The sequence below is a fragment of the Lissotriton vulgaris genome, chromosome 10 (genome assembly GCF_964263255.1).
Source record: "Lissotriton vulgaris chromosome 10, aLisVul1.2, whole genome shotgun sequence".
In the NCBI taxonomy this organism is placed as follows: Eukaryota; Metazoa; Chordata; class Amphibia; order Caudata; family Salamandridae; genus Lissotriton; species Lissotriton vulgaris.
Genome location: NC_141698.1, coordinates 21,360,066 through 21,375,317, shown reverse-complemented (window position 1 = coordinate 21,375,317; position 15,252 = coordinate 21,360,066). Strand labels below are relative to the sequence as shown.

General features: G+C 46.4%; 1 protein-coding gene across 1 annotated transcript in view; it reads left to right on the top strand.

Moving 5' to 3' along the window:
- Window positions 1-13,733, top strand: part of LOC147684365 (deoxyribonuclease-1-like) — a 49,609-nt gene extending 35,876 nt beyond the window's left edge. The window contains exons 7-9 of the mRNA XM_086940283.1: window positions 3,956-4,113; window positions 4,513-4,609; window positions 13,183-13,733. Of these exons, the coding sequence (XP_086796409.1) occupies window positions 3,956-4,113; window positions 4,513-4,609; window positions 13,183-13,257 (330 nt within the window). The 3' untranslated portion in view covers window positions 13,258-13,733. The remainder of the gene's footprint in view (window positions 1-3,955; window positions 4,114-4,512; window positions 4,610-13,182) is intronic.
- Window positions 13,734-15,252: the final 1,519 nt, after the last annotated feature.

Sequence of the window (15,252 nt, the reverse complement as noted above, 5' to 3'; positions counted from 1 at the left end):
AGCAGGTTTGTTAATAAATGTTTAAAATGTGAAGTGTAAGTTATTGTCTTGAACGTTATGCTTGGATTATCATTCCAACGTGTGCAAACATACCACACTTTATCCCAGCATAAAGTTTGCCCACATTGAAGAAAACCTGTAAATTCCTTGATTCAGATTACCATGTTTGAATTTTCCATTGACTAAAAACCTGGGGCCTCATTTATAAGAAATGACGCATTGCTGCGTGAAAGCAGTGATGCGTCACTTCTCAGTGCACCCTCCTTGCGACATACCTGATACGTCATATTTAATGTATGACGCATCATGTTGCAAGGAGTTACAGATACGTCAGTATTTCTGACGTACCTGTAAGCACAAAAGTGACGCATTGCTGGAGTGTGTCACAAAAGTGACGCAACTCCAGCAATGCGTCCTTTCACATGGGGCAAGCCCCATGTGAAAGGGCCTGCATCAGTCTTACGCCTGGTGTGAGGCAGGCGCAAGATTTTGACGCAACGGCGTCCTAGAAGTGACGCAGTGAAATCTCATAGATTTCACTGCGTCACTTCTACGAGGCTTTTTGCAGGGGAACGCCCCCTCTGCATACATTATACCTGACGCAGGTATAATGTAGCGCAGGGGTTTACAAAGTGACGCATCTGCTTAAATGCGCCACTTTGTAAATAGTGCGCAACAGGAGGCATGTTTTACGCCGCCGATGCGTCACAAAAAGTGACGCATCGGAAGCGCAAAACTGACGCAAGGCCTCATAAATGAGGCCCCTTGACTTTCACAGAAATCCATGAGTTTGCTGTATTATTTTGGCGCGCTTACAAACACACTTAGCCCTTTGGCAGCAGTGTTTCCTACACAATCAAAAGACGGTTTTGGAAGGTTTATGCCCTCCACATGAGGGCAGGTGGTGACTGGACTCTCCCCTGCTGCCAATGGGAGTCCGCCTCGGCCAGCAGTTGGGTGCACTCTTACTGAATAAGGTCACGGCCATCTTGGGTGGTACAGAAAGCCGAATGGGTGAAGGTAACACAATGATGGGTGATGACAACGAATAAGAGAGTAACCAGCACCACTGGGTTTGGGCTCCCAACAGTAAGGCCAAGCCACTGACCAAATAGAAAACTAAACAATTGCCAGTACTGTTCAAATAAATCCTACTCATTCAGCTACGGCACATTGGATTTAAACACAACGTGGGTGCGAGACTAACAGTTCAGTCTGAATTAATCAATATATTTATTTTTTCTTGAATACATTTGTAGGTTAAATTTCACCAAATTTACATTTTGGACATCTACAATGAACAAACAAAACTATTTTCACTTTTGATAAAACATTAAACTGTACATATTTATAATCATTCAGTACTCACAGTCACTCACCATATCAAACATTCCACCACTTCACTCACAGACACAACCAGCATACACCATTTACAATGGAATCCTAAATACAATAACATACAAGAGCCGTAGATGATCATTGTGTCAAATCACATCAATTTGCAACTATGTTAGAAATTTGAAGATCTTATGGCTGGACAAGGTGGTCACTCTGCCCTCCCAGCTCATGATACCTCACTAGACACAAAACTTATTTTGTACAAGACCTAAAGACAAAACCTAAGTAAACATTGGATGATAAAACTGGATTTCACTTTGTAACATAACAGATGGATGTCTGGATGCTAGTGAAGGCAAGAGGTCCTCATGAAGGAACGGCAATGCTTTCTTTTTGTCTGAGATTCGTGTTTGGTTCAGATACGGTAAATCATCACCTATCACCAGTGGCGGTGCGTTCATTAGGGCGCTGGGGCGTTGACCCACAAGCCATGCCCGCAGCTCCCTCTGCGGCTCTGTTTGAACTGACAATGCATGTCAGTCAGCATGACGCTGGACCGCCCACCCCCTTCAGAGTTTGAAGGGGGTGGGCGGTCCGGCATCATGCTGACTGACATGCATTGTCAAACCAGGGGGTGGCACGGAGCGCACAGCAGGCAGCAGCACAAGTGCACATGTTGGGTTTAGGTCGGAGAATTTTTCCAACCTGCCCAGTCATGCGCACTAGTGTTTTGTTCTGGCTGGTGGCTGCGCATTGGGAGAGCGAGGGTTGATCAACGCCGCAACCCTTGGTCTCCTAATGGGAGGGCTGGCGGCAAGTATCCCCGCTAAGCCAATGCTGGCGCTGCTGGAGCAGTGTCAATATTGGCTGAGAGGGGTTGCTGCCAGTGACGCGGCTGTTTCTGTTTAGAAGAAGTTGAAGGCACCAATGCGGGACCCCGGCCCAGGACCCGCTCAGGGAAGTTTTCTTTTTATTTAATTTTTATTTAATTTTAAACTACCCCCGGTTCTTCTAGACATGTACTTCTAGACATGTACACAGTGTTATCTGTGCTAACTAGTTCTGTGTAATCTTGTTTTATTTGAGGCACTCCGCTACTCCGGTCCTGGCTGTATAAATACAGTAATAATAATAAATAAAAGTTCTGCAATTATAAATAAGCAGTGCTGAGCTTAAATTGTTAGCTTCTGTGTGATCCCCTTCACCAATGTTGCCAGAATTTCTTTGACACATATTGGACCACAAAAATAAAAAAACATCAACTTGAACAGCATCCACACTATGCATAATTTTTTTTAAACAAAATGGTCCCCACTGGGAATCCTGACCTAAGGCTATTACAATGGTTTACGAGTATATACGCTGTTAAGGGGCTATGACTGAAGTAAATGCTTATATGCTACTATCTAGATTTTGTTTAAAGATCTTTGGCCATAGGTGAATTAGGGAGCCATTATGACAGATACTTTTGGCAAAATATAATAAATAAAGAATCAGGTGGGCTCAGTGTGATGGGAAGGAAGTGGGGATGAGACAAAAGTGTGGTTGCTTGTTTAGGCGGCAGGGGCTGAAGAACGAAGGCAGCAGTGGCTGGGTGATAGCTCAGCATTAGTACATGTGAAAATAAATAGATTAATTTCCACTGGTGGAACAAATCAGATTGAGGCACATTTTAATTGGAAAAATGTCATGTAATAAGGAGTGTTGAAATCGTCTGATGAGCAGTAAATTAACAATAAAAATGGGAGAAGGAGAACTCGATTTGTGCTCACTTCAATGTTTGCCCAAAATGCACAGACATTCATACTGGCAGGAAGGGCGCACAATACAACTTTGCTTTTCTAAAATGTGCTTGAAAATGCACCATTTGCCCACTCTTTTTTCAAAAAGTTCAGTTTTATTCTTCCTATTGTGTGTCCTCAATAAAGACTTCTGCTTCATCCCGCAACATGATGTCTTGTCCTTCCGCTGGTTTGCTTTCCCGCAGTCCATTGATCTCTACGTGTAGCCTCTGTGTTTTTCCTGGAGTTCGCTGGTGCTTCTGTAATGTCTTTGTCCGAATCTGTGGTGATATACTCGTCATCCTTGAGGGATCCAAAGAGTTTCTTCCTTGTGTTGAGGTGTGCCTTCCTTTGCCTTACCCTTTCCTGCTTGTCCTCAGGTTTGGCTGCTCCGCCTTGTCGGTCTGCTTCAAGTCTGGGCTTGCTTTCGTTGAGGGTGTGTTAACTTCCAGGGCTGCTTCCATCATCCTCCCAGACCTGTTGCACCTCTTCGTCTTCTCACGCTTTCTTCCTTGAATTTACCCTGAAGGTTCCCGGACTCGATGACTCCGATCTTCAGTCATCGCTGTATGTAGATGCTGCAGACGGAAAGAGAGTGAGCAGACCCCTTGGGGCTGCTGGTATTTTTCTGAAGTGACTGTTGGTAAGAGTGGCTGTTTATTTGCTTCTGAGAGCAAAAGCCTACTTATTGAGGTCTAGCACACAAATTGCTAATGATCGGCCAAAAAAAGAGCAATTTTTAGAGCCCTGCTCTGAGGAGCTGTGCAGATCATAGCAGATCCACAAAATGCCCTGCGGGCTTCACAGCACTCACCCTGCCCTCTCTGTCTCCCTAGAACATTATGCTACTGGGCGATCTGAACGCCGCATGCGCCTACCTGACCATGGAAGACCGGAGGAGCATCCGGCGAAGCAGCGGTGACCGCTTCCACTGGCTGATCGACGACAAGGCTGACACCACCGTCAGCCAGAAAACCCACTGCGCCTACGACAGGTAGGGAGCCCTCAGGGTTCAGGGTCTGGTGGTAGGGTTGGGGGTTTCCAAATGTCCTGATGGCCAGGAGGTGCCACTGTTGGACTCTTGGTTTGGTGATGAAGAAAGCGATGCAGAGAGTGATGGCCATTTAGAAAGTGGTGGTTCATTTCTTGGCTCTGTAGAGATGTGTGTTTATGGTTTGCATTACTAAGGCTTGAGGTATCTTAACGGCACAGTGTGGGAGCCAAAACACAGGTTCCTGATGCTCCACAGCCTCAGATATGTGACATGCTATCCCTCTCTTGAGCATCGCGCGGTACTCGTACAGAATTACGCTCAGCCTTACAAAATGTGAACTAAAACACAGACACTGGTGTCAGACTCTTGCCGTACACTCTGCTCTGCTTCTGCCCCCAGGATCGTGGTCCACGGAGATGAGTTCCTCCGTGGCGTGGTTCCCGGCTCTGCCAAGCCATTCAACTTCGCCAAGAAACTTGGGCTGTCCGAGGAAGAGGTAAGAGCCCAGACTGCGGCCAATGTCTGCTTTAATGGAGTGAAGGGGGAGTACAGACAACTTCATGCTTCTAGTACAGTGGGTCTTAACCTTTTGATATCCGTGGACCCCCACTTAATCATTACTGGAAACCGGGGACCCCCACTTAGTCAATATGTAAGACGGGGACACCAGCCTAAGCTTTTTCAATGTCTGAACCACAAAACAATACACAAATGAATACAGAAATAAGCATTCATTAAACACATACACAAATTATTAAAAATGTTGTTTAATTCACAAACGAATATAAAACAAAATCACAATTTTAATTTTAATGGGAAGGTTGTAGCTTTTCTAAATTCAATACAGGTCACTCATTGTCCATGTTGCATTCTGTTTGATGCTCCTGCACTGCTCACACAAATCAATCTAAGGATACTAATTTCATTTTAAGCCTCCAATTTAAAATTCCTTCACATTTACTGAATGATTTAAAATGTTCAATTTCATATTTAGATGTTTTGTTTATATATACTTTATTACTCTATCAATATAATTTGATATTCTAAGCAGTCGCGAACACCCTGAATAAGCGTTGCAGACCCCCGGGGTCCCCGCCCTCAAGTTAAGAACCACTGTATAGACCATATGATTCCCAATAGCATTGCTTTAGTACGTTTATAGCGTAAACTCACCTAATGCAGCACCTCTCTACTCCTGAGGTCTGAATGATACGGGTAGCAGCGGATAGCAAGAAGGGTATGTTCAAGATGGACTTCAATCAATCAATCAGGAGTTTGTTAAAGCGCAACTACTCACCCGTAAGGGTCTCAAGGCGCTAGGGGTGGGGGGGGTGCAGGTTCCAGTCCATCCAGGAGGGGGTCTGTCGAAGAGCCAGGTTTTAAGGTTTCTTGCAAAGGTGGGGAGCGATGTTGTCTGTCTGAGGTGGAGTGGAAGGGCGTTCCATGCTTTGGCCGCGAGGAAGGAGAAGGAGCGGTATCCCGATCTGGTCTTTCTGGTGCGGGGGACCTCGGCGTAGGAGAGCTGGGCTGATCGTAGGGTCCTTTGGGGTGCGTGGAATTTGAGCCGGCTGTTCAGGTATGCTGGTCCGGTGCCGTGGAGGGCCTTGTGTGCGTGGGTGAGCATCTTAAAGGTGATTCTCACCTCAACGGGGAGCCAGTGGAGTGTGCGCAGGTGCTGGGAGATGTGGCAGTGTTTTGGCAGGTTGAGGCCCAGTCTTGCGGCGGCGTTCTGGATGTTCTGTAGCTTCCGGATGAGGTTTTTGTTTATTCCGGCGTAGAGTGCGTTGCCGTAGTCGAGTCTGCTGGTGACCAGGGCGTGAGTGACTGTCTTTCGGTGTTCGAGGGGGATCCATTTGAAGGTCTTACGAAGGAGGCGGAGGGTGTGGAAGCAGGAAGATGAGACAGAGTTGATCTGGCGGTCCATTTTGAGCTCGGAGTCCAGGATGATTCCCAGGTTGCGTGCGTGGTCTGTGGGGGTTGGCGGGTTTCTGAGGGCGGTGGGCCACCAGGTGTCGCTCCAGGCGTTGGGGTTTGGGCCCATGATGAGTACTTCTGTTTTGTTGGTGTTTAGTTGTAGGCAGCTGTTTTTCATCCATTTCATAAATATTTTAGTGCAATGGCAACTTCAATGTTTCTTCTAAGTAGCTGAGAAATACAGTAAGATTGTGCCTACAAAATACCTGCAAAATCTGCTTTTTCTAAGAATTATCTTGCAAAACAAAACATTCTGTGACTAAAATCTCAGGAAATAAATTAGATAATATTTCGCTTTCAGGGAAAGTTTTTAAAGGTCACAAACTTTGCAAATTCTTCAAGTTGCATAGTTAGTCACTCTCACACAACTTTGCCAGCATAACTGTATTTTCACACACCTCTAATTGTGATGCAACAAATGATTGACTTCTGCAGACATAGTGAAATCAATGCACTGCTGTAAACGTGGGCTCCTTACCATTCCTAGTTCAACCCCGTTCTCTAACATATTTATTGACCTCAAAGTTCTCTATTGAACCACCTGCCTCGTTTAACATCTTACAGAACTCTACCTTTTTTATATATTTTCAAAAACTTCTTTATTTGCAAATTTCAGTACCGAAAATTAATAGCACCAACACTAACATGAAAACACTAACGTCCATTAGGAGAACAATTTCTGCATCTGCGACTAAAAGAGAATACGTAAATAACGTACAAGCAGCAAACATACAGTTGAAAAAAGCAACCCTTACAAGGTAAACTTACCCTTATTGTTGTTTCACCAGTCGCGGCCGGCATGACTCGCGGGTGGGGGTTGGGGGTCATGGGGGACGGGGGGGGGGGGTGTAGATAATTTTAAATAAAAAATAAAAATTTACCTTCGACAGCCATGTTCGGTCCTGCGTCACATCGTCGCTGCTCCGGGTCCTCGCAGGCAGCCACCCTCCCCTTCCCTAAGCCAATCACAATGCTGCAATGGGTAGGCCATTTTCTCCATGTAGGCTGCACTCTTCTCCTGCCCTAGAGCAGGACTGCCCACCCGCCTGCCCCCCATCCAAATCCTTCTGCTTTCTCGCAGTGGGAGAAGCAGAAACATAAAATGTTATTTATAATACCATTTTATGTTTCTGCTTCTCGCACTGCGAGAAAGCAGTGGGGCGACGCTCCTCCGCCCACATGGAGGAGCCGCCCCTGTGTTCCACTTGAAATACATTTTAGACATTGATTCCAGTTTGGAAATCCTTTGCAGCCACAGAAATATATCTAACTTTTTTAAATGCTTCAACACACATTCTTGCAAATTTACTAAATGTGGAACTTTCCTACAGATTCTCAGACATTTTCAAAGTTTCATGAAGATTTTCTATCTCTGCCACATTTTAGAATCCTTGCAGCAGCATCTACAGAAGCATGAGAAAGGAAGGTGAGTGACTGGGGCATACAAGTTGGGGGACACGTGGACACCGGTTAACAGATGCTCCAACTCACAATAGTACTAACTGAATTCCTAATTTACGGTCCTGTTTGTTCAGTGGAGTGGCAGACTACCGTGAGCCATGGGTACCATGTCCCGACAGGGAAGCTGCCCAGCCCGGCTGCCGCGGTCCCCCAGTAAGGTTTATATCCTCGCCCCTATAACTGAATGCAGCAAACACTTGTGTCCTCATAGGGGCAACAACACACAATGGGGCTGAGGTACAGAGACCCTACTATCAAGACAAAGAGAGTAAGATGTGAGGGTGAGGTACGGAGAATGTTTTTCCAAACATTATTTGTAGATTTTTAAACAAGAAACAGAATAAACTAGAGGAATTAGCATTACATTGCTTTTTATAACAAAAGGTACCAAAGAAACCATTGCTCTGATGCATTGCGCAACTCATGGGAAACCCCATTATTGCAGATGAGTACATAACAAACAATGCACTTTAACATTTTCACTCAATGACCTCAGGACATTCATTCTGGACAGCGGCCCTCTGCTACCTCATCACGGCTCGTTCTATGGGTAGGGTCTGCAGAGTTGTCCTCCCCAGAGGCGACAGAGGCGGGACAGAGAACCTAACATAAAGACCCATGTTTTATATCGGCCCCCAGCGCAAGCCGAAGCTGCCCAGGCATGGCGGGCCCACCCAAGTGGGGTACAAGACCTCCCCCAGCACCCGCCGGCTCCCTTCAGTAGCTCAAGTAGATAGCTTCCAAATGCTCTAGTCATTTGTGCCTATTTGAGATGAGGCGGCTGCGCCGTGCATATAGGCGCTATCCTCTCGTGGAGGCAGTTGGGATTCCCATGTCCCTGCGGAGTCATAGCTGTTCTTGAACCCCTGGCCTGTAGTGGAGCATCTTGGATCTGCTTCTTGGGCAGCTCTGAGTATTTGCAGGAGGCGCTCAAGCATGCAAGGGACTAGGTTCACATAGTTGTAAACAAAGGCTCTGGCTCTGTTCCCTCAAGCTGGAGTGCCGGGCATCAGCAACATCTGTTCTTGATCCCATGGGTTGGTATCTTTACTCCACAGGTCGACCTCCAGTGGGGTTCTGACATTCAGGCGGCAGATACTGTCCATGTCCCAGAGCCACGCCCCAGAACCCAGCCACGAGGGCTGTCGCCAATTATTCTCCGGGTTCTGGGATGCTCTTGAATCTGAGGTTCCTGAGTACAAAGGGGAACCCTGCCATGACCCGGGCCCTCCGTACATCCGTCACAGTGTGACGCTGGTCACCAAGTAACAAGGCTAGGCCAAATGGATATGTCCACATGTAGTGGATTACATTCTCCCGCATTTTCTGTGTGATGGGGCAGAACTCAGCTCATCACTGTAGCGTAAAATGAGAGACATCTTGGTACATCACGCACCAATATTCCTGGAAGCTCACCTCTCCGCAGGATTTCCTCTTTTACCAAAAAGTAGTGGAACTTGGCTAGTAGTCTGAGGCCCTTGGGATTGTGTCTTGGATTTGGTGCGATAAATTCTATCAATTCGAATCTTAGGGTAGTCATCACCCAGTAAGCAGCATGCCAGTCACAAATGTTTCCAGATTGGCATCCGGGATCGCTTTACTGAGTTCTCTGAGCCATAAATTCTAACTCCTCAAGCGGTTTTTGAGATCTTCCAATTTATCGACCATTTGCATGAGTTTATCCAGTGCTGTGCACCTGGCTGTTGTGGCAGTCTGGGTGGTCGATACAGCTTCTGGTTGCCTTTCTGTGTTGAGGATTCATTGGCCGACAGTATTCACATCCATGCGCAGTTCTGCAATCTTCCTAGTCAAGTCTGCACAGAGCTCGACTAAGCCTCTGGAGAAGTCTTGCATAAGCACATCTATGAGCTCTGCTTTGAAGGTGCGGAGGCTCTCACACAGACCTGATTTGGTGAGTGCCATTGTCGGTACCAAGGCTGCAGACCCCGTCCAGGACGTATCCAGGTATTTGAGAAGGCTGCCACGGGAGAACATATTCTTTTTAGGGGGCATGAATATCCCCTCCTCAATTCGAGGATGGCAGGGCCAGTTCACAGGAGGTCCCGGGCAGAATCACCAGTGGCACCCGATCATCTCAAGTAGTGGATCACATGTGCCAGACGGCGATGATCTGAGGTCTCTTCCATGCAGCAGTAGGGCCAAGGGACTGCCATCTTCCCCCCAGGGGGGCAAGTCATGTTCTCCAACACAAACGTCCCTAGCAGGTCCCCGCACAATGCTGCCCCATAAAGGGGGGATCCTGCGGTACTCACAGTCAGCGTGTACAATGTTCCTAGCTCCACGTGCTGCTGCTCTTCTGGGGCCCAATGCAGCTGGGCTGGTCAACAGTACACCTCAGGTCTCTTGCTCTTCCCCCCCCAAGTGCACAACGGCTGAGTTTTGGGGCCAGCATGAGCACTCTTCTGCCCCACAGCACCAGTCGGGGTCCACGCCCATTTCAGCCAACCCTGGCTGCAGGCACATGGCAGCTCCACTGCAGTTGCACCAGACAGTCACCTATAAGTAGGCCACGGGCATGCAGCTTGTAATCCACCAGCCAGCATTGCCGCACTTCCACATACCCCAGGACCCTCACGGAGTCTCAGTCCTCACGTTGCCCCCAGGTGTGCTCTGAGAGGGGGTTGCAGCGCCAGCACTCACTTCCCAGTTTCAACGAGAAAGCAATGCGCAACCGCCCGCTGGCTCCCCTCTGACAGCCCTCTCTCTGTGACTCATGGCCCAGCATCCCCCGGGCCGCTACAGCCACTCAAGCTGCCCTCCCCATTCCATCGGATAATGCCCGGGTTACAGGGTGCTCCAGAGGTGTCCCCGGGAGCTCCAGTCTTCAAAGGCATAGTTGTGGGTCGTAGTCGAGCGTGGAAGTGGGAAGAGGCGTTCAGGCCCGCGAGAGTGAGATGCAACACACCTCTCCGCCAACTTGGCCACACCCCTACAGTATGTTTCTAATAGTTCCTCCTCTGATTCTGAGTCTGTATGTGGGAATCGCTCATTTTTCTCCAACTCCTGACCATAATGCTCCAGGTGATAAAGCTTCATCGACCCTTTTTTAATCTACAACCACTCGCTCCTGACACTAGGTTAATGGCAATGAATTTAGCAAACCTGGATGTCCTTTGATCCTATTCCAGTGACAATCATTCAAATGGTAGTCAGTGCCATTGCCCCAGCTCTGAATGAGGTGTAACCTCTCCCTTTCTTCCACCATCACTTCTCTCTATTGCCATTGCTAAAACAGCCTGGTGCAAATCCGTCCATTCTGCCAAATTTTAGACCTTCTCTTCCTTTTCAAAGTAATTGAATCTGCAACTGGCCACCAACTTGCACTTTCTTGATCAAGCCCAGGCTGGATTTCATCCTGTGAACGGTCCACAGCCAGTTCTCAATGCGGCTTTGAAACGATCTTCGTGCTATCTTGGATCGGTGCGGAGATGCTGCTTTAATATTATTGTATCTTTCTGCAGCATTTGATATTGTTTCTGACCCCACTTCCAGACTCATAGCCCAGCATTTCGCTGGATTGTCTCTTTCTCATCAAATCTTTCTTGATCTGTTGTTCTTCTGATATTGCTGATCCGCAGGACTCAGCTCTTAGCCCAACCCTTTTCAACATACATATGACTCCCATAGCATTCCTTAGTCGTTCTCTTGGTTCTCCGTTTTAATGCTGTGTTGATGGCATCCAACCGTTGAGAAGACTGGTATCCAGCATTTCTCTACAGCACGCTTCTCACAGTCTTCTCATCAGCCCACAATGGATGCAAAACAACTATCTGAAGCTGCCACCAAGAAAAGTGAACGGGAGAGAAATACAGACGTCTGCTGTCATGCTCCTTAAGTGATCGTGGCTGCGGCACTTCAAACCGGAATACATCACCGGACGGTGATAAATTCTTTTAACGAAGATACAACGCTTCAATATAGGAGAGAATCATCTCACGGAGGTTACAAATAAGACACCTCAGTACCTTTCCATCAGGTTGTCCCCCCTATTGTCCTGATGAAGACCCGAAACGGTTGCTAATAAAAAGGCACCATACCGCTGGGTCGAAACGTCGACGCTAATCCACCAATTGGTCCTCACTGCATCTCAAACAGAAAAATATGAATAACTATACTGATTGAGAAAATTGAAGTTATTTTTGGGCCTCTGTTTCTAATTGCATTTCCACAAAACTGTATCACTACAACAGTCACCATTATTTACAGATCACGTTTATTCACTGCTGCACTTATTTACTGTCATTATATTTTCAATGTGTATGGACAACCGATTTTTTAATGTTGAAAAAAGAAAAAAGCTTTGCAAAGTACGTGAATAATTACAACTTTGCTTACAGAAAAAACGTTTGGTGTGTGCATTTTTCATAAAAGTATTTCCATGTTTGTTAAGAAAAAGTACGTATGAGAAAATACTGAGCCAAGTAGCTATTGAACAAAGTAATTGAGTACAATCCGACAGAACCACTATTTGCATACTACGTAAATACCCAGGTTCTGAGGGTCACTGGGTTACCCCATTAAAATTAATGACCAAGAAAAGGGAGGTACTGACCTTCAGAGGTCCCACTTCACTGTTGTCGGAGTCTTTATGGCTACGTTTAGTAGGTCGTCCACTTTGTCGTGCCACCCAGGACAAAAACCTTGGAATATTCTGCCTTTTACCCCTCACATCAACAGTTTTCAGATCTTTTTTCTGGTGCTCAAATCTTGTGTAGAGTCCCTCTTCTTCCTTCTTTATCTTTTAGCAAAACTGTGATACAGGATATAATATTGTCCAGGGTTGACCATAGCAACACTACTGTCTTAGTTTGTGAAATTCCTCTCTCAAGATCCTACTCTTTCGAAGCAATGCTGCTAGATTAATTTTGGGTGCGTCATCACGATCTGCTTCTTCCCAGCTGGCCAGACACCCTGTATCTAGGAGGACCCTTTTAAAAGCCTTGGTACCTACAACAAATTATCCATAAAGTAAGGTCCATCTGCCTTTGAAACAGATTTCCGCGTCACTCTCCACCCAGAATGCTAAAATGATCAGCTGAGCTTCTTCTTGTTCCCTGGATGAGGAGAATCAGGACCAGCGGAAGATGCTTGTATTACTTTTCTGCTAAATTATGGACCACTCTCCCTCTGGCATGGCACTCTGCAGCCAATCCAACTGCTTTCTGTAACCACATGAACACTTGATCTGTCTCCCTCTACCCCAGCTGTGGGGATCTGCCTGTCCTCATCCAGGGGATCCCTCTAGAGGAAGCAGCTCTCATTCTTTCACTCAAAATAGGAGGAAAAAGTGAAATGTGTGCAAGTGGGACACAGACCCTACTCAATTAAATTAGCTTACTTTCTAAATTCTGGCTTTCTTACTTTCAGGAACAATGCAACATGAATACAGTGACTACATTTTGATGTAGGTTGCTTGAAGGTTTGTAGTTTGAAATTAAGAAACAGTAATATATATGTCCCTTGCGCTTTCACGGATTCTCGTGTTTCACACCTTTTCCCCCCAAATAACCGATTGCTTTTTCTGCACCTTTTACATGTATTTCTATTGAATTGGTCTGTTTCTTCTGTCAGCCCAATGCCTCCAACATGTTGATTTTGTTGCGTTCTGTACAGGCACTGGAAGTGAGTGACCACTTTCCTGTGGAGGTGCACCTTCGACCAGATCGCCGGACAGACCGTGAACTTTGACCTGCCGGTTCTACTGATACAGCATATAAAGATGGAGAACAAGAAACCATTCCTGCAAATGCAAATATGCAGTTGAACCATTCTGCAGTTCCATGTCGCTGGGCCCCAAATTTTTCCTACTACAGTGGTTCTTAACCTGTGGTCAGGGGACGCCTGAGGCTCCGCCAATCCTAATCACCGAGTCCAAGACTACATAGACAATTAAATAATATTAACAGAATAATAAAGTGTATATAAACGAGGATGCAAAATGTACAATATAAAATATTAAAATGTTCTGTAAATGTGAAGGAATCTGAAATTAGAAGCTAAAAATTAAGTTAGTATTGCAAATTGATTTGTGATAGTAGAGAATGTGCTTTAAAAATAATATAGTATGGACGATTAGTGGCCGCAATGGAATTTAGAAAAGTTTAACCTTCCTATTACAATTTTGATTGTTTTATATTTGCCCATGAATTAAATACAATATCTAATCACTTGTGTATTTGTTTGATTAATTTTTCTTTCTATATATTTTCTGTACCGTTTTGTGGTTCAAATCATCGCAAATGCTTAGACGGAGTTCCTCTGCTTTCAGTAATCATTAAGTGAGGGTTCCCGGATTCCAAAAGTGATTCAGTGGGGGTCCCTGGATTCCAATAATGATTACATGGGGGTCGACAGAAGTCAGAAAGTTAAGAACCACTGCTCTAGAAGATGGAACAACTAGTAAGACTTGAGAAAAGCAGTCAGGTGGCTGTATTGTAATCAGTGGCGGCTCGCAGAGGTAATGGGGTAGGGCGGGCCCGGGTAGTGTAGGCCGACAAACAACTGCAAATATTTATTTATTTATTTACTTTCACCTTTGAGGTCGTATGTCGGACTCCACTATCCCCTCCCCCCCCCCCCCCCCCCCCCACAGCATTACCTCTGCGAGCCATATGTGATTGTAATATGAGAAACTGAGCTGGGGGTCAAGTGTGTGCTTAAAACAACAGCAGTCACTCCTGGTGGTAACTCTGATGCCATAAGTCCATCAGCCCTTTTCATGGGTGCAAGATCAATTGACTGGCAGAACCAAGGAATGTGCCACAATGAGCATAAAGAGTAGCTGCCAGCCTGCATAGTGCATGCCCACTCTACATACGCTATATGCAGATGGATATATATAGATATATTTACATATTAATCAAGCAAGTCTTATAGAGCGTGACTTGTCACTCCGGGGGTCTCCAGGCCCTAGGCTCTGCGAGCCTCAGATGAATTTGGAATGGGACTGGCTCCTACCTTTATTCTGCTAAAGGGGGCTGTACTAGCAACTAGGTCCCTCCCATGGGTGGACCAGGCAGGGGGGTGGTTACACCCCCTATCCTTTGTCAGGTTTCGCGCCAGAGCTGGGGCTGGAGTGCCCCAGCAACTGGTTTGAACCGGGGTATGCACAGGGACACCTTGTGCGCCCCAGGCATGTCTCATTCCTTTCAGCCCTGCCTATCTGGATACACAAAGTCCTGTCTGGGGTGGTGCTGGCACCTCCCCAGGCAGGAAACCCTTTGTCCGAGCCTCCCTTGCTGGGAGGACTCCCAGCAGCAGGAGGTCAGACTTGTGTCTGTGGCAGCAACATCCATTTTGTGATGCGGAGGCTCGGGTTAACTCTAACCGGGGTTCTAGTTCTGGACATGTCGTGTCCCTCTAAAAGGGTGGAATGCTAACCCCGTCGCCAGAACTGGCGAGGGGTTAGTATTCCAAATCGTATGACACCTTACTCGACATGTTTTGATAATGCCAAACCAAAGTTAGCAATAACTGCGAGGATTATAATGCACTTAAGAGTATATGGTATGGCACTATCATGGAAACAGCTAAAGGACATGGTTCCAAAAGCTGCAGACAGGCTCAGCTCATGCTAGAGCCCCATCTCACATATTTCCAAGCACTCTGCCTTCGGGATTGATAAGGCCTGCCATAGGAGTGACTTATAGGAATATATGTGTCCATTTTGGGTTAGATATAGGC